This window comes from Trichoderma breve, chromosome 6, assembly GCF_028502605.1.
Source record: "Trichoderma breve strain T069 chromosome 6, whole genome shotgun sequence".
NCBI classification, from domain to species: domain Eukaryota; kingdom Fungi; phylum Ascomycota; class Sordariomycetes; order Hypocreales; family Hypocreaceae; genus Trichoderma; species Trichoderma breve.
In genome coordinates this window covers 3,753,945-3,775,870 of record NC_079237.1, presented here as the reverse complement: position 1 = coordinate 3,775,870, position 21,926 = coordinate 3,753,945, and the positions used below count along the sequence as shown (strand labels likewise).

General features: G+C 45.7%; 8 protein-coding genes across 8 annotated transcripts; 4 read left to right on the top strand and 4 right to left on the bottom strand.

The window, feature by feature from the left end:
* Positions 1 to 494: 494 nt before the first annotated feature.
* T069G_10068 (major facilitator superfamily domain-containing protein) lies at positions 495 to 2,575 on the bottom strand (the record flags this gene model as incomplete). Its single annotated transcript, XM_056177278.1, has 10 exons — positions 495 to 510; positions 572 to 603; positions 661 to 774; positions 825 to 1,063; positions 1,122 to 1,188; positions 1,240 to 1,450; positions 1,507 to 1,672; positions 1,733 to 1,995; positions 2,079 to 2,251; positions 2,327 to 2,575. 10 exons carry the CDS (start codon positions 2,573 to 2,575, stop codon positions 495 to 497), a joined length of 1,530 nt encoding a protein of 509 aa, XP_056025756.1.
* Positions 2,576 to 3,235: 660 nt separating this feature from the next.
* On the top strand, positions 3,236 to 4,967 carry T069G_10067 (FAD binding domain-containing protein; the record flags this gene model as incomplete). Its single annotated transcript, XM_056177277.1, has 7 exons — positions 3,236 to 3,409; positions 3,485 to 3,576; positions 3,639 to 3,888; positions 3,944 to 4,072; positions 4,128 to 4,164; positions 4,224 to 4,342; positions 4,398 to 4,967. 7 exons carry the CDS (start codon positions 3,236 to 3,238, stop codon positions 4,965 to 4,967), a joined length of 1,371 nt encoding a protein of 456 aa, XP_056025755.1.
* Positions 4,968 to 5,119: 152 nt separating this feature from the next.
* T069G_10066 (fungal specific transcription factor domain-containing protein) lies at positions 5,120 to 7,261 on the bottom strand (the record flags this gene model as incomplete). Its single annotated transcript, XM_056177276.1, has 1 exon — positions 5,120 to 7,261. One exon carries the CDS (start codon positions 7,259 to 7,261, stop codon positions 5,120 to 5,122), a length of 2,142 nt encoding a protein of 713 aa, XP_056025754.1.
* Positions 7,262 to 8,342: 1,081 nt separating this feature from the next.
* T069G_10065 (FAD binding domain-containing protein) lies at positions 8,343 to 10,589 on the bottom strand (the record flags this gene model as incomplete). The annotated part of the gene is made up of 4 exons (XM_056177275.1): positions 8,343 to 9,031; positions 9,090 to 9,326; positions 9,392 to 9,432; positions 9,496 to 10,589. 4 exons carry the CDS (start codon positions 10,587 to 10,589, stop codon positions 8,343 to 8,345), a joined length of 2,061 nt encoding a protein of 686 aa, XP_056025753.1.
* Positions 10,590 to 12,186: 1,597 nt separating this feature from the next.
* Positions 12,187 to 14,179, top strand: T069G_10064 (major facilitator superfamily domain-containing protein; the record flags this gene model as incomplete). Its single annotated transcript, XM_056177274.1, has 7 exons — positions 12,187 to 12,466; positions 12,527 to 12,580; positions 12,634 to 12,796; positions 12,871 to 12,997; positions 13,050 to 13,120; positions 13,190 to 13,930; positions 13,984 to 14,179. 7 exons carry the CDS (start codon positions 12,187 to 12,189, stop codon positions 14,177 to 14,179), a joined length of 1,632 nt encoding a protein of 543 aa, XP_056025752.1.
* Positions 14,180 to 14,659: 480 nt separating this feature from the next.
* Positions 14,660 to 16,093, bottom strand: T069G_10063 (amidohydrolase family domain-containing protein; the record flags this gene model as incomplete). Its single annotated transcript, XM_056177273.1, has 1 exon — positions 14,660 to 16,093. One exon carries the CDS (start codon positions 16,091 to 16,093, stop codon positions 14,660 to 14,662), a length of 1,434 nt encoding a protein of 477 aa, XP_056025751.1.
* Positions 16,094 to 16,508: 415 nt separating this feature from the next.
* T069G_10062 (AMP-binding enzyme domain-containing protein) lies at positions 16,509 to 19,200 on the top strand (the record flags this gene model as incomplete). Its single annotated transcript, XM_056177272.1, has 13 exons — positions 16,509 to 16,605; positions 16,682 to 16,785; positions 16,844 to 17,078; positions 17,134 to 17,231; positions 17,304 to 17,645; positions 17,701 to 17,781; positions 17,832 to 17,956; positions 18,008 to 18,072; positions 18,126 to 18,263; positions 18,320 to 18,538; positions 18,597 to 18,666; positions 18,720 to 18,870; positions 18,913 to 19,200. 13 exons carry the CDS (start codon positions 16,509 to 16,511, stop codon positions 19,198 to 19,200), a joined length of 2,013 nt encoding a protein of 670 aa, XP_056025750.1.
* Positions 19,201 to 20,807: 1,607 nt separating this feature from the next.
* T069G_10061 (nmrA-like family domain-containing protein) lies at positions 20,808 to 21,789 on the top strand (the record flags this gene model as incomplete). Its single annotated transcript, XM_056177271.1, has 2 exons — positions 20,808 to 21,101; positions 21,157 to 21,789. 2 exons carry the CDS (start codon positions 20,808 to 20,810, stop codon positions 21,787 to 21,789), a joined length of 927 nt encoding a protein of 308 aa, XP_056025749.1.
* Positions 21,790 to 21,926: the final 137 nt, after the last annotated feature.

Genomic DNA, 21,926 nt, shown 5'->3' with positions numbered 1-21,926 from the left:
CCTGTGGATATTTCCAGAATTAAACTCAATTTTCCACAAGGCAAGTAGATGCTAACTTCATCACGTTAGCATGGCGTCATGAAAATAACGGCCTTTTGGGAATCGAAATTTTCCTTTTTTCTTTTTGCGCTCCATAGCTCTACCCTAATAGGAAAGCGCGCGCCCTCCCTTTCTATCACGAGTATAGATTCCATTGTTTGACATGCCGCCCGTATCATTCAACCAGTCGAAGGCTCTTGTAAGCTGATTTAAGTGAAGCTGACTGTTGTTTTGTTACAATATGTAACTTACACGATGGCGGGTATGTCTTGATTAACCAACCATAACGGCTTTCCCGGCAATGAGCGCTATAGTAGTGTGGCATATGCAATTTGCATGAGGATGGCATAATTCAGAATATTAATTTAGTTGAAAAGGATTTTGATATATAGATTCTTGGTAACAAATGGCTTCGAGAAAGCTTATAGAGAAACCGAATGGCAGAATCTGCATATTTACAGAACATACCGACTAAATGAAGTTAGCTTCCAATTTCATCCATGTCCCAAGAGACAGTCAATCATGCACTCACAATTTCAGATTCTCCCTGTCTGTCAAGTCCAGCTGGTTAGTGTCCACCACACGAACATCTTTGGTCCCATCGGCGTTTGTCGTTTCTACAAGACCGTTGTTGGCTACAACATTATCTGCTTCGAGTTTGTCCCGCCGCTTATTCTCGCGGCTGAGATATATTCGAAGAGTAATGATGATGATAGAAGGGAGAATAGCAGCAACCTGTCGTCTGTTAGCCGATGTGAACCAGAAGTGTGGCTACCCCTACATACAACGAGCAAAATGATCCAGGTGGGCTTGTATCGAGGCTTCCATCTGGGCTCGAAAAGTTGGGGTGAGATGATGTTTCCCAGTCCATATCCAATATGGTAGAGCGCAATAACTGTTGTCTTTTTGGTGTGTCCAGCAGATGCATTTGCGGCCCATATCATTACAACAGCATATGGTACACCAGTTGTGTATCGTAGCCAGACACCCACAATGAGGCCCCAGCGATTAGACCATGGGAGAGCTATATGTTATGATGATTAGATACACATACACCATTCACGGAAGCCTTTGAGAAATACCTAACAATAGTATGCTGGATATGACAGCAGGTACGTATGCGATGAGGGATATCCATGCTCGGGAGTTCTAACGACTTAATTAACATGCATGCTCAGGAAACTAGAGCCCACAACTTACCCGGGTAAAGTGTAGCGTAATTGCGGCTGCAGAGAGCGTAAAGAACGCTATAACTCCGCTCACAGTGCTAAGCAACGTGGTTTGAAAAACTGTGAAGCCAAATGAGTTGATGATTAACGAAGTCTGGTTGTTAATGCCATTGCCCATCTCTTGAGACCAAGCATGTAGGGCAAACAACCATGTTTTCGGGTCTTTGATGGCTTCAATAAATCTGTGACGCCAGTATTAGGCTATGAAGAACCTATTTTGAGAAGTCATTTCTCTTACTGATGTTTCTTGAATTGCTTCTGCTCGATACCAGAATTGTTGCCCTTTATCCTCAAGATCGCTTGAGCTCGTTCCTCATAAGTCAAAAAGTCGGCGTGCAGGGGGCTATCAGGGAAGAACAAGTATACTAAACCCCCGAATATGATGGTAATTACACCAGTGATAACTGTAGAGGATTGATTAGCTGCTAGAACATTGCACAACGAATGAGAGCGAGGGGACATGCCCATCAGCCATTTCCAAGGGTGAAATGACCCTGTTTTAATCCACAGCACACCATAAGAGAGGAAGCCTGAAGTGATAGGGCTAGAGTTGCCAATCGACCACATGACTGACATCATCACGGCCTGTTCTTGGTATGTGAAGAACATGGACATGGAGAGGAGAAACGCGGGCACAATGCAGGCTTCGCTTAGCCCGAGGAGGAATCGGACGACAAAAAGAGACGCAAAGTTATTGCATGGGATATGCAGCAACGTTATGCCACCCCTGTGAATACCGCAGATAATTAGCCAATCGGGTCAATACCAATGGAGATGGGTGTTTAAAAACGTTAATCCAGACCTACGCACCAAACAATAAGATTGCCGGCCAGCCATTTCCCAACAGGAAAGCGTTGCAGAGCCCAGTTTTGCGGCCACTCGGCCACCATGTAACCGAAGTAAAATATAGATGAGAGCCAGTTGTATTGGTTTGAATTCAATTTTGCATCTTCTAGGATGCCAAGGATTGCCGAGCTCCCTAGCTATACCCAGACCAACGACTGCTTGTTAATAACGGCAATACAAAACTGGCATTCAAGCAGCTGCAACCAACGTACTGTTTGCTTATCCACATACATCAGATGATATCCAATGCATAGGAAAGGAAGGATTCTCCAGAGACATTTATTGCGAATGATTCGAGCTTCTTCCGGTGTCGGATCGGATACCTGGACCTTGGAAAAGAGCTTGTAGCTCTCGTCGGCTGAACGATCAGACAATTTGAGCGTGGCCCTCACAGACTCATTTTCCTCTTGGGAATCTTGCTGCGAGTGTGTCGTTTCCTCGTACGCAATTTTTGACGACATGGTTGTAACACGGAAATTACTGACCAAAGGGTAACGAAGGCCTGTCTCAGACTTCTACACGATACTTTTTTCACGTCTGCTCTTTTATCCAAATATGAAGCTCTACACGTATCTAATATGGCGCCATTGATCTAGTATCGATCGTCATCGCTAATTATCATCTTGTTACGTTTCCCCAATGAGCATAGATATGCAGTAGTGCCGAATGTGCGGAGTCAATATGCCAGGGAGCACATTTATAAGTTTTGTTATCAAGTAAGAGACAAAATAAGAGAGATTGCCGCGGGAATGCATCCGATGGTAGGTAATATTCCCGGAGTTGTGATATCCGGCGTAGTGGTCTTGCGTCATGGTCGTGGAGTTGACGTGCTTTTTTATAGGCCTATCATAGATCTCAGTATGGGCATATCAGCCCGCATCCGGTTAAAGTCTTACATATCTTTCTGCCATTACACCCATAGTTCAGTATCAAATTCAATCTATCTGAACGCTTCTTCATCAAAAGATTAGAAATTCCTATTAATTAGCGTGATGGGAGCTCAGATTCGGCGAACTTTCAAGCGGATATAAAAGAATGTTACAGTTTGCATTTCGCTGACTGTGACGCCGCCAATCAGGAATCTTCATCATTCGAAAAAAGACAGGCACACATCTGCAAGGATGGCTAACAACTCAAAGCCACTTCGAGTCATAATCGCCGGTGCTGGCATCGCTGGCTTGGCAACTGCAATCTCACTTACACGGATCTCTGGCATACCTGATCTAGATATCCAGCTGTATGAGCAGGCCCCAGAACTCCGGGAAATCGGAGCTAGCATTGCCCTCAGCCCCAATGTAAGATCTACAATTCAGATGTTGCAGAATTTGATGAGATTTTTACGTTGCCAGCTGCTAATCGTCAGATCGCAGGGCCTACGAACACTTGAAAAATTGGGAGTACATTCTGCTCTGAGTGACGAAATTGGTTTCCGCGGTCCGAGTGGAATACCGCACTTCTACAGGTATAGTATCTCTATCTAATTAGACGACTTTTATAAATTACTCTAATCGTGTGATGAATAAGGCATTGGAAAACGAATGAAGTGGTATCAGTCGATACCTTCGCTAATGTGCCTGATCGACGCCATCAGACGACACGATTCCACAGAGGACACATTCATGCGGCCCTGCAGGAGCACGTACCAAAGGAATGGATTCATTTGAATAAGAAGATATCTCACGCTGAAGCCAATAACGAAGGCGTTGTTCTCTTCTTCGAAGACGGCACCAGCGCTCACGGAGACATTTTGATAGGAGCAGATGGAATTCGATCAGTAAGCCAATGATTTCATACTAACTGGCCAATGTGCATACTAATATTTCCAATAGAAAGTTAGAGCTGCATTCTATCCGGATTACAAACTGAGGTTTAGCGGAAAAGTATTCATGAGATCTACGTTTGACGCAGCGCTGGTTGAGGGCAAAGTGCCTGATTTGCCAGCTGACGCTGCTCACTGGGTGGGCTATAACATTTTCCCATTATCGACTATGAACTCTGCTAATTATTCACCAGTGGGGAAATAAAGACACATTCTTTTCCTCAAGACTTGGTATTAATATTGACTCAGCCCTTTACGATTAAGAGAATGCATGGCTGACTTTGTACAAGGCAAGGGTTTATACACGGTTGTTGGTGCTTACGATGATGGGCGCAGTGCCGAAGAATTAGAAAAGTCAATTACATGGGACCAGGCCGGCAATGTCCAATTCCTGAGAGAGAAATACAAGGTTCGAGATTGATTAGAGTGCATTGTTTGCACCGTAAAACTAACAGCTTCAACAGGATTGGCACCCCGTCATTAAAGCTCTTACGGAGCTGACACCACACGCTCGTCTTTATCCTAATTACGCGGGCGATGCGCTACCCTCTTGGATCCCTAACTCACGCGTCACTCTGGTGGGTGATGCAGCTCACACTCATGGAGGCTCTTTCGCTGCAGGTGGCTCGTTGGCTCTCGACGACTCCCTCGCACTCGGACTAGCTTTTAAGCAGGTCTTTTCATCCGGCGCACCAAATCTTTCATTTTCCCAAGAAAACATTCGCCGAGCATTTAGCTTATATGACCAAACAAGAAGACCACATACGGCTCGCCTGTTGAGCATCGTCCATGGCTTAATAAGTCGCAAGGCCCCGACGTATGAGACACCCGAGGCAGCAGATGAGGCGCTTCGAGCCAGAATGAGAAGCCGGCCAGATCTGCAGTGGCTCTCTGAACATGATGTAGAAAAGGCATTTCAGAAAGTGGTTAAGAGCTCTGGGGAAAACACTGCAAGCGCAGAAGAAGCGTCAAAGGTTTCGAGGTCAGACTCTCTTCTAGACAATGCGATTGCTTTGCGTGCTAGTAAGTTATAAACACCTGCACAATCAGAGATGTTAGACCAATAGAACGTACGGAAGTTTGTTCCATGGATTCAAAAGCTAGCTACAAATAAAAATAGCTATAATAGCATAGAATACAAATTGTTCGTGTCATGATGATACATTATCTTTTCCCATTACCTGCACTAACCGTTATGATGGTCTCCTTCTAGACTTGCAAAGTCCAACATACTAACTCCGACGGTAGGAAATAGCGTACCATTGTCATACGCATCAAACCAAAGGGTTCTTGGGGATAAAAAGTTTCCGATGTCGCTGACTATGCTCTGATTTTGAAGTGACGGATCATCGCAGTCATATCTGATTTCTCCCAAAGCTTCATTTTCTGTGTGGCTGTTCACCATGGCGCTGGTTTCTGTTGCCGGTGGAGTCGGTTGACTGAGCGCTACTGGTTCTGATTCCCAGACTCTGTGCCACTGAGTCACATCTCCAGAGTTCCCGTTGGTAGTCTTTGCGTCTTTCATTGTGACCTCTTCATCGAGGCGGCCAAATAGCCTTCCGATTAGATCGTTATTGTATACCATCCTCTTTTGCTGCTGTAGTTCCAAGAAGGTATCGCAAGCACTGATCAGCTTCTCTACGATCCCTAGATAGCGCTTTGTCACTGGGTCGTGGACGCTGAATTTTTCCAACACCTTACAAGCGTCCCCCAATCGTTTCCTTCGCAATGGCACGGATCCTTCCAGATCGCTGAAGAGAGCAACCCCAATGATCAGTGATGCTGCAAATGCTGAATTCACAACAAACGGCAGCCTCTTCGGTGTCAACTTGTTGGTTAATAGCGGCTGAAAGAGATCAATAGTACGAACAGCTGAGTCGACACATGCTTGAGCAAGAATGTTGCGTGACGGGGACAAGGAAGATGTGGGCTGACTTGGGGTGGAAGATGAATCCCTCTCTTCTGGCGGCGATGACGAAGAAATATAGTCGATTAAAAAGGGTCGAGATAATAGCATGATGGTCCAATAATATGCCTCTTTCAGATGAATGAGCCCGAGATTTGGGCCATTCCCAGCTTCTGTTTGTACTTCGTCACGAGGAGGAATGTTGTCCACTCTCAGGCCGCCACCGAATCTGGTCGCCCAGCTCCGATGAAGCTCGCTGATTTTCTTGAGGCATTCCGTTGTGATCATTCTCTTTGCATAAACTTCAGTTAATATGTTCTCAAAAATGTATGACAAGTCGTTCATGGCTGAATAGTGCTCCTTCGATGCGGTATCGCGAGTTTCCAGGGTGGCCGGCGGTCTGCCGAGTGATGCACTCATGAACAAATCCAGAGTTCTGATGCCTTTCCATAGACGCTCTCTTGTCATGTACTCGGTCGCATCGTACAATGCAGAAACATCTTCTCTGTGAAGTCCCAGCGCGTAAGCTCCACGTACAGCTATACCCAAGTACATAAAGGCGGCGTTCCTGCGTGATTGGGCCAGAAGATACATGGCTATAAGAACATGGCATTGCGTGGTGGCAATGCTTGGGTCATCCATTAGAGTTGCCAATGTCACATATCTTCCATAGTTAAAATGTCGCTCGGCTCTCTCGTCGTAGTCGTCGGGACACGCCTGGGCGCCAATGGCCAGTATCAACGAATACGTGGCACTGATTGCATCAACGGGCTCTTGAGGTAGACGTAGCCACTCAAGGATATCGTCACATATTTTGGCGTCGTCGAAAAGCTGGAGAATGGAGTGCGTGGCTTGCCGGTACCAGTACACAAATGATTTTGCTTCGTCCTCAGTCGGTCTAGGTGGTGGCTCTGTCCCATGATGAAGGATTGAATTATGACCTTTGCTTGGACATGCCTCAACCATGTAGTGCCGCATTGGATCATCGACAAAGATACAATCCCCCACACGCTCGCGAACAATGCGACGAATATTCTGGAGAAAGCTGTGGTTGGCAGAGTCGCCGATGAACATGAAGGTGCCTCTATCATCTTTGATCAACCTCGAAAGATGAGGAAACCTCAGTGCCATCTCATGTTGAAATCCGTGCGATTGCTCATTGTTATGATCCGGCAGCGCACTGCCTCGAGTTTCGATAGTTGTACACCGTGGATCCGACAGTTCAGACAGAGGACTTGGCAGCGCTGAGGCCATGAAAGTAGACTGTCGACGAAGACATAGACTGCACTCGGAGACAACTCCTCTCTCTACACACCGTCGGCATGGTTGTCGTCCATCGCAGCGCTCTTTGCGCCGCTTGCAGTTTGTGCATGCTCTGGCACATCGTCGTCGGTCACTATCCTTGACCTTTTTCGTAGGCATACTGTCGCGCGTATATGAGGGAGCTGTCGGGTATGGACTGGTATGAAGCCGACAATGGGTGATAAGCGACGGCCAATTGCCGACGCCAAATCAAACTGCAGTAAGAAGGGGTCGGAAAGAAACCCGGTTCGGATCGTAATTCAAGATTACTTGAGTAGCCGCCTCGCTTTGGCAGGATTGTTATCTTTTAGATGATGAAGATTCCACATACAAATCTCCGTCCTTGCGTAGTGTTTCATTTGATTGTCAAATCCCTCGCTTGGCGACGCCTGGCCACTCTACAGAAACATGAGAAATGGGACATGCAAACCGGCGGTTGCTCCGGCTGGGATATCGCGCGGGAATTTGATCACACACAGCAATTATTGCCCAGTTTGCCCAGCTACTCCGTGCTATAGCCACCGAAGGCTTACGCTAAGCTGACTACCATGTCATTGCCACCGACTTAGGAGCACATTAAGGGCCACAAGCACATACAGACAAGAGCAAAGGATGGTCCGAGCATCGGATGCCGGGCGTACGCCATCCAACCCTTAGCCGATATCATGATCCGGTTCGCACTAGCCCAGTGGGATGAACGTTGAAGAAACGCGGGAGACGCGGGGCGGCCACTGCGGGGGGAATAACGCGGGGAAGCCTCACGGCAATCCAGCACGGGTATCCAATTTGAGGCTAAAGAACAAGCCTGTTTGAGCTAAGTAATGGAGAATCTGGCTAGAAACAGAAAGCTCACGGACCGGCCGACATCAAGGCGGTCCCTTGAGAGGGTCTACGACGGTTGGACGGCTACGACGGCTACAAGCGACGGTTCTTCTGATTCATGGCAGTGGATTTCTTGAGCTTTAGGTATCTCCATACATTTTACCATTAATCATAGACATATACAATACAAAACCAACACCAATAGGAAACATTCAAGTTTGGCTTATGATTCTGATTGTAGCGCTATGCATTGCTGGACTATATGTCTCCTGCTGCGTGTATTTTACTGACTCAAGAAAGAGACTAATTGTAATGATTGAATACGTGTAGCATTGTGCTATATACTTCTATTCATGAAACACCAAATCATTGGATATTTTCAGACTTTGGTACCATTCGTCTGTGCCTCATCCGGCGCCTGTTGTCCTTTCATAAACCCTGCAAAGAAGCTGTTGACTGCAGCTGGTTTTTCCATCGACCCAACGTAAGAAACATACTGGTCTGGTCGAACAATAACAATGCATCCATCCTGGGGGATGCCTAGGGCCCCGTAAATATTTCCAAAACCTTCATGGTAAGAAACGTCGTCCACAAATATTTTGTTGTAGTCCCAACCATCAATCTCGTCATAAGGGCGGAACACCTCTGGGAAGTCGAGAACGGTGACACTCTGACGTGGAGCATTGTGGATGAGAAGAACCTCAAATACTCCATCGTATCTAGCTCCCTTGGGAGTGTAGAGGCTCAAGAAAGAATTGGGGGCACTGAAAACTTCCGAAAGCTTCCAAAGCTTGTCTCGCTGCCGATCTTCATTAGTGTTTCCGGCAAAAACTATTACTCGCCAGCGTCCGTTGCTGGGAAGCACTTCATGAAGATGCCAGGGCCGAGCATCTGCTTGACTGAGAACTTTATGGCTCGGAATACGCATGCCGACTGTTATGCCGGCGCAAAGAGATTGGTCAGAGATGACCCGATGCTTTGCATTCGCGACGGATACGTCGGTGCCGTCACCCTGCTCTTCACTACTACCTTCTTTTGCCACAATTGCGCTTGCACCGTAGTTCACAGCTTTAATAGACAACAAGTCAGCACATATCATAGCAATATGACAATAGAGGTGTCCTACCAATACCACTGGCAAACATGTTGCCCTTCTCGAATGCTGCCTTGAACTCCTCCATGCTGATACCCTCTGCGTCCATGACATCTTTGGCAGGCCGACCGGAAAAGAGCCTGGAGAACTTGTGATCAAAGGCGATGAGATCTTGCGCGATGCGACGTCTTTCGGATTGGTACGTCTTCAGAATTGATCGGTGGGCGTGACCTTTGACAACACTTGCAATCTTCCAACCGAGATTGAAACCTAATGAGTGTCAGTATGATGTTATCGTGTCGGTGACTCCAATCTCCTCTTTCTGGATCACGTACTGTCTTGCATACTGACATTCATTCCCTGTCCTGCCTTGGGGCTGTGAGAGAGTTAGCCTTCGTTTGGCCTATTTTTGTGCGTCATATTGGTTGTATATCCTTACCTATGAGTGTGAACTGCATCACCCGCCAGAAAGACGCGCTCGTGTACAGAGAAAGAAGTCCCAACCCGTTGACCTATCTGGTATGCGGTCCACCAGTCAAGTTTACGGTAGGTAATCTTGTATGGCGCCAGAATCCTTTGTGCAGACTCCAGAATCATCTGAGGATTGATCTTAGATCGGTCAGCCCTACCAGAGTTGTCTCCAGTCTTTCCTGTGGTGGTTAATTGGATATAAAGCCGGACAAGCTTATTTTCCCTCGGGATGACCATGATACTCCCGCAGTCGGCAGAATGAATCGCGCATCTCATTCGGATATCCGGAAAGTCCGTAATTGGTACAATGTCTAAGACTCCCCAGATATAGTCGGTCGAATCACCTTCAAGTTTGAGGCCAATCTGGTTGCGTGTCCACGAGTGTGCGCCATCAGCACCGATCATGTACTTTGCATGAATCACTTCCTCGCTATTTGCCTTTGCATTGATCTTTGATGCATCAAGCAAATCTTGGGTGTCATCCTTGGCAAGGTTGCTGCGAAAAAGTCCGTCTTGTACACTCTGACCGTTGGCAGATGTTGAAGATTGCTTTGGAGTGGCCTCTTCCTCCGTAAGATGCCTCAGAGTGATAGTGATTGGATAAGCGGCATCATCCTCTACCGCAGATTCATCGATCTTGAGACTTGACGGCATCACTCCTCTCTCCACCCGAATCTCACTCGCCTCTGCGATTGAATCGAGGAAAAATCTCTCGATCCGACCCTGATGCAAGACAACTTGCTGGAAGCGGCTGATGCCAGGGATCGTGTCCGGAATGCGATCACTTCGTCTGATGATTCCATTCTCGTCTGGGTTCCAAAGGCAGATTTCAAGCATATGGTTTGCTTCACGCCATGCCCTATGCCCAAATCCCAGGGAATCAAGGATCTCAAGAGTACGGCATTGGAGACCATCTGCTTGTCCGTTGAAGATCTTGGTTCCTCTTTTGTCGACTATGCGCGCGTTGATACCGCATTTAGCCATCCACGTCGCCATCATTAGGCCTGCCGGCCCTGCTCCAACAATAAGAACATCCACGTTGCTTTCTGGAATAACACCCATTGTGTTTACGTTGAGGTGGCAAAACTAAAGTTTACTGTGTTGATGATAACTCATTTGTGGAAAGGGTAACTCGAGGCTATTAATAAAGGTTGATCGGCGTCAGAATCCTTCTTTTGTGTCACCCTCCAATATCATCGTCGTTTATTCGCCCGACCCGAAAGCCAAGAGCCCTCGCAATCCTTCTCGTGCGCAGTTACGTACTTAGCCTTTCATTTCCTTTGATACTGTCACAAACTATCACAAACTATATTCCAACTTGGCAATTTGGATACCCGAGTCTCACTATGAACCGATATAGTTCGTCCTTTGGTATTAAATGCTTCGGATCCTGGCTTATAGTCATCGGATGCTATTCCGGTGGCCCGGCTCTGCCCCGCATTCTTACCCCGCATCCGATGAGCGAGATAATCTGATGCCGAAATTTTGTTCATCTGAGTTCTGATGTCTGGACGGTGAATGAGCCTCAAACTTTATCGAATAGGCAATCCAAGAGAGTTGTTTATACATCCAAAGAACACGCAACATTGAAACTAAATGCTTGTCATTAGGACTATGGACTCATTTCCCGCTTGGTAAATGCCCCGTTGCCGAGCACAGGTGAGAGGCTGAGGGACCGTCATCGTGAGGCTACAGAGAGACAGAGGCTATAAACTACTATCTTCAATTGAAACTAGTGTTTCAGTTACTCTATAGATCGACTACTGATTATATTCGTGATGTTTTGAGTACAACGAACTGAGGTGGCTTGAACTGTTGCAGAGCTCGAGTCTCTGCGCCAAGAAATTACATGGAATCACTTACTGGGTATTTTGTTACCAACATTTGACAAAGCGACTCCTTAATGTTGCAACGTTGGGTCTTTTATTGGTCGATTCATTTACCAGCCACTTTGCTTTCCAACTTGAGTAATAGTAAAAGACGTGACGCCCCGGACTTTGATGGCAAGGAGATTGTCCTTATTTAGTGGCGGCAGAAATTCCGGCAGATGCCCACTTACAATGCGGGGATATTGGTTGACAACAATCTTTGTCACTCGAACTAGCATAAACATGTGGGCTCAATCAAGTAGAGAGAGAGAAACGCCCGGCGCTAGTAATGAGAAAACCTGGGGGCGGATCAATAACAGGCTTGAAGTGACGCGTAACCGATGGTGTATGAGACTATCTGCGGAGCAAGGATGAAGCTTAGAGATGATACCTTTTTCCCGATTAACGAGGTAGGACTTTCGGAGAAGTAGGTGGGAGATGGCTTCCTGTGTGAGATAGCGATGCCGCTATGCCGCTATCCAGGGGTGGATGCAACCCCCTACCAGTATCCGAGATGTTTGATTGGGTAACAGTGCTTGCAAATCTACGAAGTTGATAATCACAATTTACTACTCTAGCTATGCACAATCTTAGCTTGAAATGTACTTACTTCCATTGGCTAGTTCACTATGGGGCCATCGGCTTTCTGGAAAAAGATGTGCGTTGTTCTCGGTCTTCGTCATAGCTATATAAAGAAAGGACTCCATCCCTTGTAATTTTCTCTGATTCGACGCCAGGCTGTGCTTTTCATTGTTGGTCTTGTCTCTTGATCATAACTCGAGGTCGCCATCATGAACCAGGTTTCGCAACAGCGCGCTCTCCAAGATATCGAGAATGAGCTCGATATCACGATCCTCCCTGGGACAGAGGTGATGGTAGATGTCGGGTCACATCACTTCATCAAGTCCGGAAATGGTGGCGGAGAGGCGCGCGTCCTTGTTCCTCAGCCTTCTGACGATCCCCTTGACCCATTGAACTGGACCTACACCTGGAAGCTTATCACGATCATTTGCGCCAGCTTTGTCTCCATAAGTCAAAATCTTGGTCCTCTCGCAAATGCACCTTTATTTGGTTTGACTCCCAGGAAGGTGGTATCTCAGTCTGCCCAAAAGCTAATGTCTTTTGAAACAGGCTTATACATGGAGGAATGGAACGTTAGCTTAGCAGACGCCGTTCAAACGACAGGTAGGCATCAATGAAAGCTATTTTAGCATATGTGGTACTAACTATTAGTCTAGCTGTGGCGATCCTTGTTCTCGGTTTCAGCAATTTAATATGGATTCCGATCTCAACATGTTTTGGTCGAAGACCAGCCCTCATTTTCAGTACTTTGATCTGCACAGTGTCCTCAATTTGGAGAGTTCGATCAACAAGTTACAAGTCCTTTCTCGGAGCATCTGCGTAAGAAAATCTTTTCCATATGCATATATCAACCTTATGATATGATAGACTCAAAACTAACCAACTCTACCAAGTCTGAATGGTTTCGGTGCCGGACCTTGCGAGAGTTTGATGCCACAGATAATTGCCGACATTATTTTCCTCCACGATCGCGGTAAATACCAGACATTATACTTTTCTATCTACTTTGGGTCTCTCTCTGTAGGTTACCAAGACAGTCCACAACCATGCATCTACTAATGTGGTTCCTCAGATCGGCCCCATCATAGCTGGCAGCATGGCAGAACGATTTGGATGGCGGAGCTTCTGGTGGCTAAATACAGGGTAAAGTGCAGTCCTGATTGTAATCCATGGCTACAAGATATGTATAGACACTGACACTGAAGTTCAAAGGTTGCTCATCTTTACTCTATTTCTCAACATTGCCTTACTTCCAGAGACACGTTTTGCGCGGAAAACAGAGAACAAGACAGTATCAGACCCTACTCCTCTTATCGATGAACCTGAAATCAAGGGCAGTTCTGTTGTCGATCACTCAGAAGATGCTTCCGGTCAGGAGCCTCAAGACACATGGCTATCGCGTGGACATCCGTCTCTCAAGCAATTCAAGCTCTGGGGGCCTTACCAGGGAAACATTTTGCAAGAGTTTTGGCTTCCATGGTATCTCCATGCCTTTCCAATTGTTGAATTCGCCGCCTTTACTGTCTCTTTCTCAGCATCCGGCTTTCTGGTGGCCAACTTGACCCAGCAGCAGTTTTTTGGAGCGCCACCTTACAACTTCTCGACCCAATCAGTCGGCTTTACCAACTTTGCCATATTTACGGGTAGCATGATTGGGCTACTGACATCAGGCCCATTATCAGATTGGGTTGCGAATTACTTCACTAAGCGCAACAGGGGCATCAGAGAGCCGGAAATGCGATTGATCGCAATGTTGCCTTACACTTTGATCATGATCATCGGGCTTGTTGTAGTTGGTGTTGGTTATAGCCGGCTATGGTCGTGGAAAGTCATTGTTATTATCGGCTACACTTGCCTCGGAATGCAAGTGACAAGTTTGCCGAGTATCGCGTCCACTTACGCTATTGACAGCTACAAACCAGCCACGGGCGCTATTTTCGTTACAATTACCATGTGAGTTACTAATCCACTCGCACCGTTGTGTTTATAACTAACCTTGAACGAAGTAACAAGAATCTGTGGGGCTATGGTTTTGGCAAGTTCATCACACCTTGGACAGAGCAGATTGGGTACCTCGCGCCACTCATGACACTCATGACCTTGATCACATTCTTTTGCAGCTTCGGTATTCTTTTTTGGTTCTGTGGTAAATACTTCCGTGGATTGACGAAGAATTCGTTCCTACACAAACTAGACAGTTAAAGCCTAGGTGTGCAGCAGATTGGTAGTTTCATCGATACTTAAAGTCTTAAGCTTGTTTCGCTGCATATTGTGATATTTGTCAAGAAGAACACGGACCTCAATAGTAGATGCACAATCTTTTGGTGTCTGCTATTATCACTAATTTCTTCTACTATAGCTATATTCTTCCAGGTATCTACTACTATAGCTATACTCTTCTAGTATTTATTATTATCACTATATTCTTCTAGTATGTAATACGGGACTATATTCTTCCAGTATATACTCATATGGCTATAATCTTCCAGTCTTTACTACTAAAGGCTATAATCTTCCAGTCTCTACTACTGGAGGCTATATTCAACTAGTATTTGCTACCATAGCTATATTCTTACAGTACCTGATATCATCACTGCCATAAAATATGTGACATAGAAAGCTAGCTGGCAAGACGAAGAAGCTGAGTAGACACTCTCTTAAACTTTTATGGTATGGCAATACCTAGTCCTCCAGAACCTCGCCCATATGCCAAAGCTTTGTAAGCTCACTTTTGGTTACATCCCAGTCCACATCAGACCATCGCGCTTCCAGTACCTGTCGATTTTCTTTCAATTTCCCAACAAGGTTGTTCCAGTTCACCCTAAGCAATCTTCCATCTCTCTTGACAATTTCCCCATTGATCATCACAGTACTCACATCAGTTGGGTGGCAATGCATGACCATGGCGGGGCCGTAATTGACCGACGAGACCATAGAAGGAGAATCTGTTCGAATCAGTACAATATCTGCCAGTTTGCCAACTTCCAGGCTTCCAATTTCTGTCTCCCGGTGAATTGCCTGTGCACCGCCTAAAGTGGCCATGTATAGGACTTCGTCCACTCGAGCTTTGACTTGATTTGGTAGCTTGTTCCTGGCATGGTATGTCGCGTTTTCTCGCGCCCTTTGGTTCTGTAGGGCTATTCTCATGCAGTAAAACATGTCTCCGCCACAAATTGCTGGGGAATCTATGCCGAGGCCTATACGGCAACCTGATCGAAGGAATTCGAAAGCAGACGGAACGCCGTGGCCCATCGCCATCTCGGATTCCGGGGTAGATATAATTCCAATGTTATTTCGCCTCACGAAATCAATTCTGGTCAGGTCAGGTTCGCAGGTATGGGACAGGGTAATGAGCGGTAAAGGCAAGGCGTTTTTTCTCAGGCTTTCGAGCGATGGAAGATTAAATCGATCGACATCGTGGCATGTGACATGAATGCCATTATCCTTTGCATACTGAAGGACTTCACGAGACTCTCCCACAGGTCGATGGTTCATAGTATCAAAGCCTAGGCCAAGCGTCACTCGTCCATCATTCTTGGGCCCTCCAAGCGGAGTTTGTCGGGATAGAGACTTGAAGAGCTCTATCTGCTCAGGATGCTTCACATCCATATCCGGCAGAACCATTGGGTTTAACGACTGAGGGTTGGCGAAGGGTGCAACGCAGTATATACTTCGAATACCAGATTCCACTGTCGCATCGATGCACTTTGTTGCATAATCCCTCGACATGATAACGTGTGAATGGTCCATGACTGTAGTGACGCCACACCATATGGCTTCTGACGCGCCAGATAGTTGCGCAAGATACATATCATCGGCATCAAGAAATGTCATACGGCCCTGCAAAAGGTGTGCACAGTAGTCGAGAAAGATGTGATCACCGACCGTAGTCCTGAGTTGAGACTGGAATACATGTCGGTGGCCATCAATGAAGCCGGGAGACACAATATGGTCCGTCGCATCAATGATCTCGAGAGTTGGATCCTTGAAGTCTAAATCTGGTCCAATTTTGGTGATGACATTGTCCTCAACAAGGATATCGAGCTTTGGAAATGATGTCCTCTTTTCCTCATTAAAGAGGAGGACATTGCCACCCTTGATAAGGTATTTCGGCATGATCCAATAACGCAGGCGGTAAATACGAAGAGAACAAATCCTGTGGCGAATTCTGGTACAGAGTGAAGAAGTTCCGAAGCCCTCCAGCTCCAGCTCAATATATATAACAGTTTTAAAAACGTATTTACTGTGTCATGGTACATTCTCGGTCAATTATCGCTCTGGTTGATGATGCCAATAATCCGGAGGTGGCTTGAAAGGCGCCCGCCATTTTCGGGTTATTTTCGCCACAACGATGCTACGGAATATTAGTTGGGGTAGCACTCGGGCATTATTCCATTGGTACCTGACTTTCCAATATATGGTCTCTGGTTTGAAGTTTGTCGTATTTCCTTAAGCAAAAAAATCGATAATATTCGAACAAGAGCGGTGCTCAGTTGTCACCTACGTTCGTTTCTGGTCCAATTGCACCGATATGGCTTCTTCTCCGGTCTATGTACCCCCAAAGGGATTACACACTTATATGGACGATTTTCGAGAATACATTTCGAGAAAACATCTTCTCAATCTTTGTGAGTGCTATTAGCCAGATATATGGTTGGTCAGGTATTGCTCGCTAGCAGAATAATAACAGCCTCTCATTAACAGCTTCTTACAACGAGCTCCATCAATTCTCTGTTGAAAGAGCGAATGACTTTTGGTTATCCCTATGGCAGTATTTGCAAGTGAAAGCGTCTGTGCATCCCTTAATGGTAATGAGACCATGTCACTATCCTTTTTTGGGGCAAATTGTAATTCGAGGTTGCTTAGGCAGTAGATGAGAAGCTTCGCATAGATCAATTTCCGCAATTCTACCAAGAGGCACGACTCAATTATGCAGAAAATATCTTGGCCAACAGATCCAATGGAGTTGCTATCAAATACATGGACGAGTCAACTCTACAGACGCCTCGCTCCGTCACCTGGATGGAGCTCAACGACATGGTGCGACAGGCGGCAGATGCTATGCAGTCAACCGGGCTGTGTGCGGGAGACACTGTAGTTGGTAAGTTTTGGGTTCTGATCAATAGAAATACTAGAACTGACGCGTATAAATACAGTAATCGGAGGTAACTCGATCAAATCTCTGACTTTACTTTTAGCAGCTGCATCACTAGGGGCAGTGTTCTGCTCATTTAATACTGACCTTGGAGAAAAGGTATGACTCTGAGTGTCCCAAACAGACTAATTGAAATGATTTGAATACAAAGAATGGCTAATGGCTTTCAAGGCGCTGAAAGATCGACTCGGCCAACTGTATCCTAGACTGGTGTTCGTACAGACGGAATACTCGTACAACGGCAAACCCCACAGCATTGCGCAACGAACCTTAAAGATTTTCTCAGCGATCGAAAAGTCCGACCGAGCAGAAATGATATGCTACGAAGATGCTTTTAATGATCTACCACTGAGCCCCGAAGCTGGCCTCACTTTGGTCAATTGGAGCGACTTCGTTAATCGAGGAATAGGACGGCTGTTGGTGTTTAAGCAAGTCCCATTCAATCATCCTCTGGTAGTTATGTTTTCATCAGGAACGACTGGCACTCCAAAAGGAATTGTCCATTCACACGGGGTATGGATATAATGACAATTGGTTGTGTGGGGAAATATGTAACTGATCTCAATAGGGTCTTGTGATAAACGGGTTAAAGGAAAATCGTCTCCATAACAACTTCGGTACTCGAGACACTTATTTTCACTATACGAATGTTTGTGCAAACCCTTGGATCTGAATTTAATTGAAACTAAGTGGCTTTAGATTGGATGGACATTGTGGAATATTTCTTTGGGTGCATTGTTCTGCGGCAGCACGCTCGTCTTATATGACGGCTCTCCATTTTATCCGACCCCTTCAAGATTTCTTCAGTCAATATTTGCTACAGGGTTAGTCTCAAATTCTCCCTAACAACACAATTCCTAGCTAAACTATATAAGAGTGACAGCATTTGGTGCAGGCCCACGATATTTTGAAGAGCTGCGGAACGCCGCGATTGATTCTGGTAGGTTCCGATTTGACCCTCTAAGAGTCCTCAGACGCTAAGTGCTGCTACAGATCCATCCACTGGGAAATTGGACTTGATAGTTTCCACTGGTGCTATTCTGACGACATCTCTTTCACTTTGGATTGCGAAGTTCTTTGGACCTGTCTGCCAGGTGTCCATGTCTGGAGGGACAGAGCTCTGCGGATCTTGTAAGATATTCATACCGCAGATCACTATTTACATGTTCACTAACTAATGCCGTCAGTCGTTCATGGAACTAAAGCTTTACCAACTTGGCCGGGCCAGATTACCGTCAAGGCTCTTGGACTTGATGTTGATGTATTTTCACCAGATGGTCACGCACTAGAAGCAGGGCAGATGGGAGAACTGGTCTGTAAAAAGCCTTTTCCTAACATGCCTGTCTCTTTCCTACATGATGCAGATAAAAAGAGATACTTCAATGCCTATTTCTCCCAGATACCCGGTATGTTTTACATCTGTATCTTCATCGTCATGCTGCAGTCATGTATTAATTCAATTAGGTGTTTGGACACATGGGGATCTCATCAAGATTGATCCCCGCACAGATGGCTTGATCATTCTTGGTAGAAGGTAAGAGTTTCTTATTTCAATGTTAAAATTCTCGGCCTAATACTTCATTCAAGTGACGGGGTTCTCAATCCAAATGGTGTCCGTTTCGGGTCGTCTGAGATCTACGCAGTCCTTGAACAGCATTTCTCAGCTTCTGTGAAGGACTCCCTTTGTGTCAGCCAGCAGAGACAAGAAAGAGATCTCCACGAAAAAGTCATTTTATTCGTGAAGTTCTCGTCATCTCAATCGGAACAATCTCGTTCTCAGCTGAAGGAGAGAATTCGCCAAAAGATTGCTGAAGACCTCAGTCGCCGCCACGTGCCACACTTCATTTTTGAAGTCAATTCTATTCCATACAATGCCAATGGGAAGAAAATGGAGACTCATATTAAAAGCATCCTCAACCGGGGAAAAGATGCACTGTTATCGATGAAGGTCTCCGATGCAGAGAAGGCATCACTGGAATTTTTTGTCAAGTTCTTTAACATTGAGGGCCTGTCATCCAAGTCAGAAAAGAGCATAAACAACAGCAAGTCATCAGTGGCAAAACTGTAGACTCGATTTGTTTACTTCAACCATCCACGGATAGTTGGGCAAAAATATGACCACAAGTGGTTTGCTTCTCCCTTGATGAAGAGTCCACTTCATCCATCTACTAAAGGGAATAACTATCCAAGATCCCAATTTGGCCATCCAGCATCCCATTGGTTGCGTGGATTCCGGGTATTGGGACAGGATGCGGAGGGGGGCTTACGACTTACCTACGTAGACAGGTAGTAGATAACATAGATAACCGGAATCTTGAGTATTTGTTACTGTTTTTGCTACTATTGCTACTTCCCTCCCCCATCTTCTACTGTAACTCTATCCTAATCGTATATGTTCTTATAACTAACTTTTGGTTTCAGACACGAGACGCTAAATAGCAAACTTATGGTGCTGAACAACTACTCCTTTTTAAAAGTTCCCCCACCTGATGTCTGGGTACTCGATGTCTGGGTACGTTGCAATAGTTACTTCAAGCAATCACATCCATAAAGGTATTACAACTTCCTTGAACGTGAATTCATCTTGGTATACTAATTATGAACTTAGCCATATATGAAAACTCTCTGCTCAAAAGGTGTACTGGTCTTTTCTTTAGGCTTCCCAGTGGGCTTGCCAAAGACCAATTGCGCTATCAGTTGCCAATTTGAATCAATTTTCCATTTTGTCGCAATATGTTCATCGACTAAGGGGTTGTAATGCTGAAGGGCTACTCCGAGGCCCTGCGCACAAAGTGCCGCCCAGACTATGGACGATGAGGTTAGAACAACGCCCAACGAGTGATCTTTGGCGCAATAAACTAACCAACATACTGATGAATCGCATTTGTTTGTTCGGACCAGCTATCAAAATACGTTTGATACCTATTATACCGTGGATTCTCTCTCAAATGAGATATAGCTGAACGGTCTTCAAAGAATAGTATCTAGTAGCAAAGGTCAGTTGGCAATGCTGTGCCAAGAGACGAAGGAATAACTTACTGTTCCGTTGGCTTGCTTGAACCCATTGAGCTTTTCTACCGTATCCGGCGCTAGAGATCTCTCTTTAGTATGCTCCTCTAGACATTCCTTTACTAGTTCCCATAATTTCTCATTTTCCTCATCTAATAGCAATACTATTCGAGTGGTTTGAGCGTTGAAAAAAGAAGGGGTTACTAGCAATGTCTCTCGCAGTATTTTAATAACCACTTGTTTGTCGAGTTCTTGGTCTTTTCCCAAATAATGTGTAGTTCGTCGCTTAAGGAGCAATTTGAAAAGGTGAGAGGAATCCATGATAAATCTATGAAGATGTTTCGTATCTCTTGTCATTACAAAGCATCCACCCCTCAAGTCGACTAGAGCTTTATATTTACCAATTAACTGACACCCATAGAGTAATTATTCCAGCAACGGGAAGAAGCAAAGAATATAGAGAAGATCTACCGAAATGCATTTTCTCATCCGACCGAAATCTCACCGAAAACGGGCATCATACGGTATGTGCACACTTATCTAGGATGACTCTCTGCTTTTAAGCTTCAGATAGCACTATATGATCGAGCTACTCCAGCCTCTCTATTGCTTATCCCCAACCAAATAAGCTTTTGAATTCGGAAAACCCACTCATAGATAACGAAGATGTTGATCCTCATCGTTGGAATCACCGGCAACATCGGCCTCAAGCTTTCCTTTTCTCTCATACAACGCGGCCATAGTGTCCGTGGAGCCTCTAGGTCGATAGCAACGCTTCCAGACAATGTTCGAGGAAAGCTAGAAGGCTTATTTGAAACTAAGTCCTGGTATGATGCTGAAACTCTCCGAAAAGCAATGAAGGGGGTGGATGCTGTGGTGTGTGCCTACAGCCCTATTCCAGCTTTAGCATTAGAAGCGGAGCTTCTTCTGGTCCGCATTATGGAGGAAGAGGGTATCAAAGTAAAATTCCTCATGGTTCATCTTGAGTGTCCAATAACTGACATAGTTAATGTAGCGATTTATCCCGTCCATCTGGAATCTCGACTGGTCCCAGTTGCAATGGGGCGACGTGCCATACTACGATTTGTTCCTCGCGCTACAGAGGCAACTTGCCTTATCGTCCACTGTTGACGTGCTGTACATATTCACAGGAATCTTGGCAGAAGTGTTTTTCTCCGTTCCTGGACATGGTGGATTTGCACCTTCAAATCATGGAGTATGGGATCCCGAGTCATCTCCCAAGAGGGCAGAGGTTTGGGGATCTGGCGAAGAAAAGTGGCAGATTACAACTGAGCAAGACTGTGCGGACTTCACTGCAGAACTGATTGTAGACTTGACAAAGAAGGGGGGTTCATATCGTGTCTGCAGCTTTGAGCACAGCATCCGAGAAATCGCCAGCATCTATCAGGACATTCGCGGGGTTTCTGTGCAACTCGATCACATGGGAAGTATCGAAGACCTGAGAGTAACGGCTAACACGGCAGTCCATGAGATCGGCCTCAAGCGCTTTTGGGATTGGATGGGGTATTTCTATCAATTGTATCAGCTGAACGGCACGTGCCATATGAAACAGTTGGATAACAAGCAGTATCCCTCGCTACGTCTAACATCACTGGAAGAGTTTTTGAGGGACAATATGTATATTTAGTATACAAGTTCCATCAGCGTGGTGTCGAGATACCTCGTCCTCAGATAGCTCGCAATACCAATCATAGTTCCAGCTGAGGCTGTTTCTATTCCATCTTTATATGAGCCTCGCTTGTGCACCAATCATTATCTCCGAAA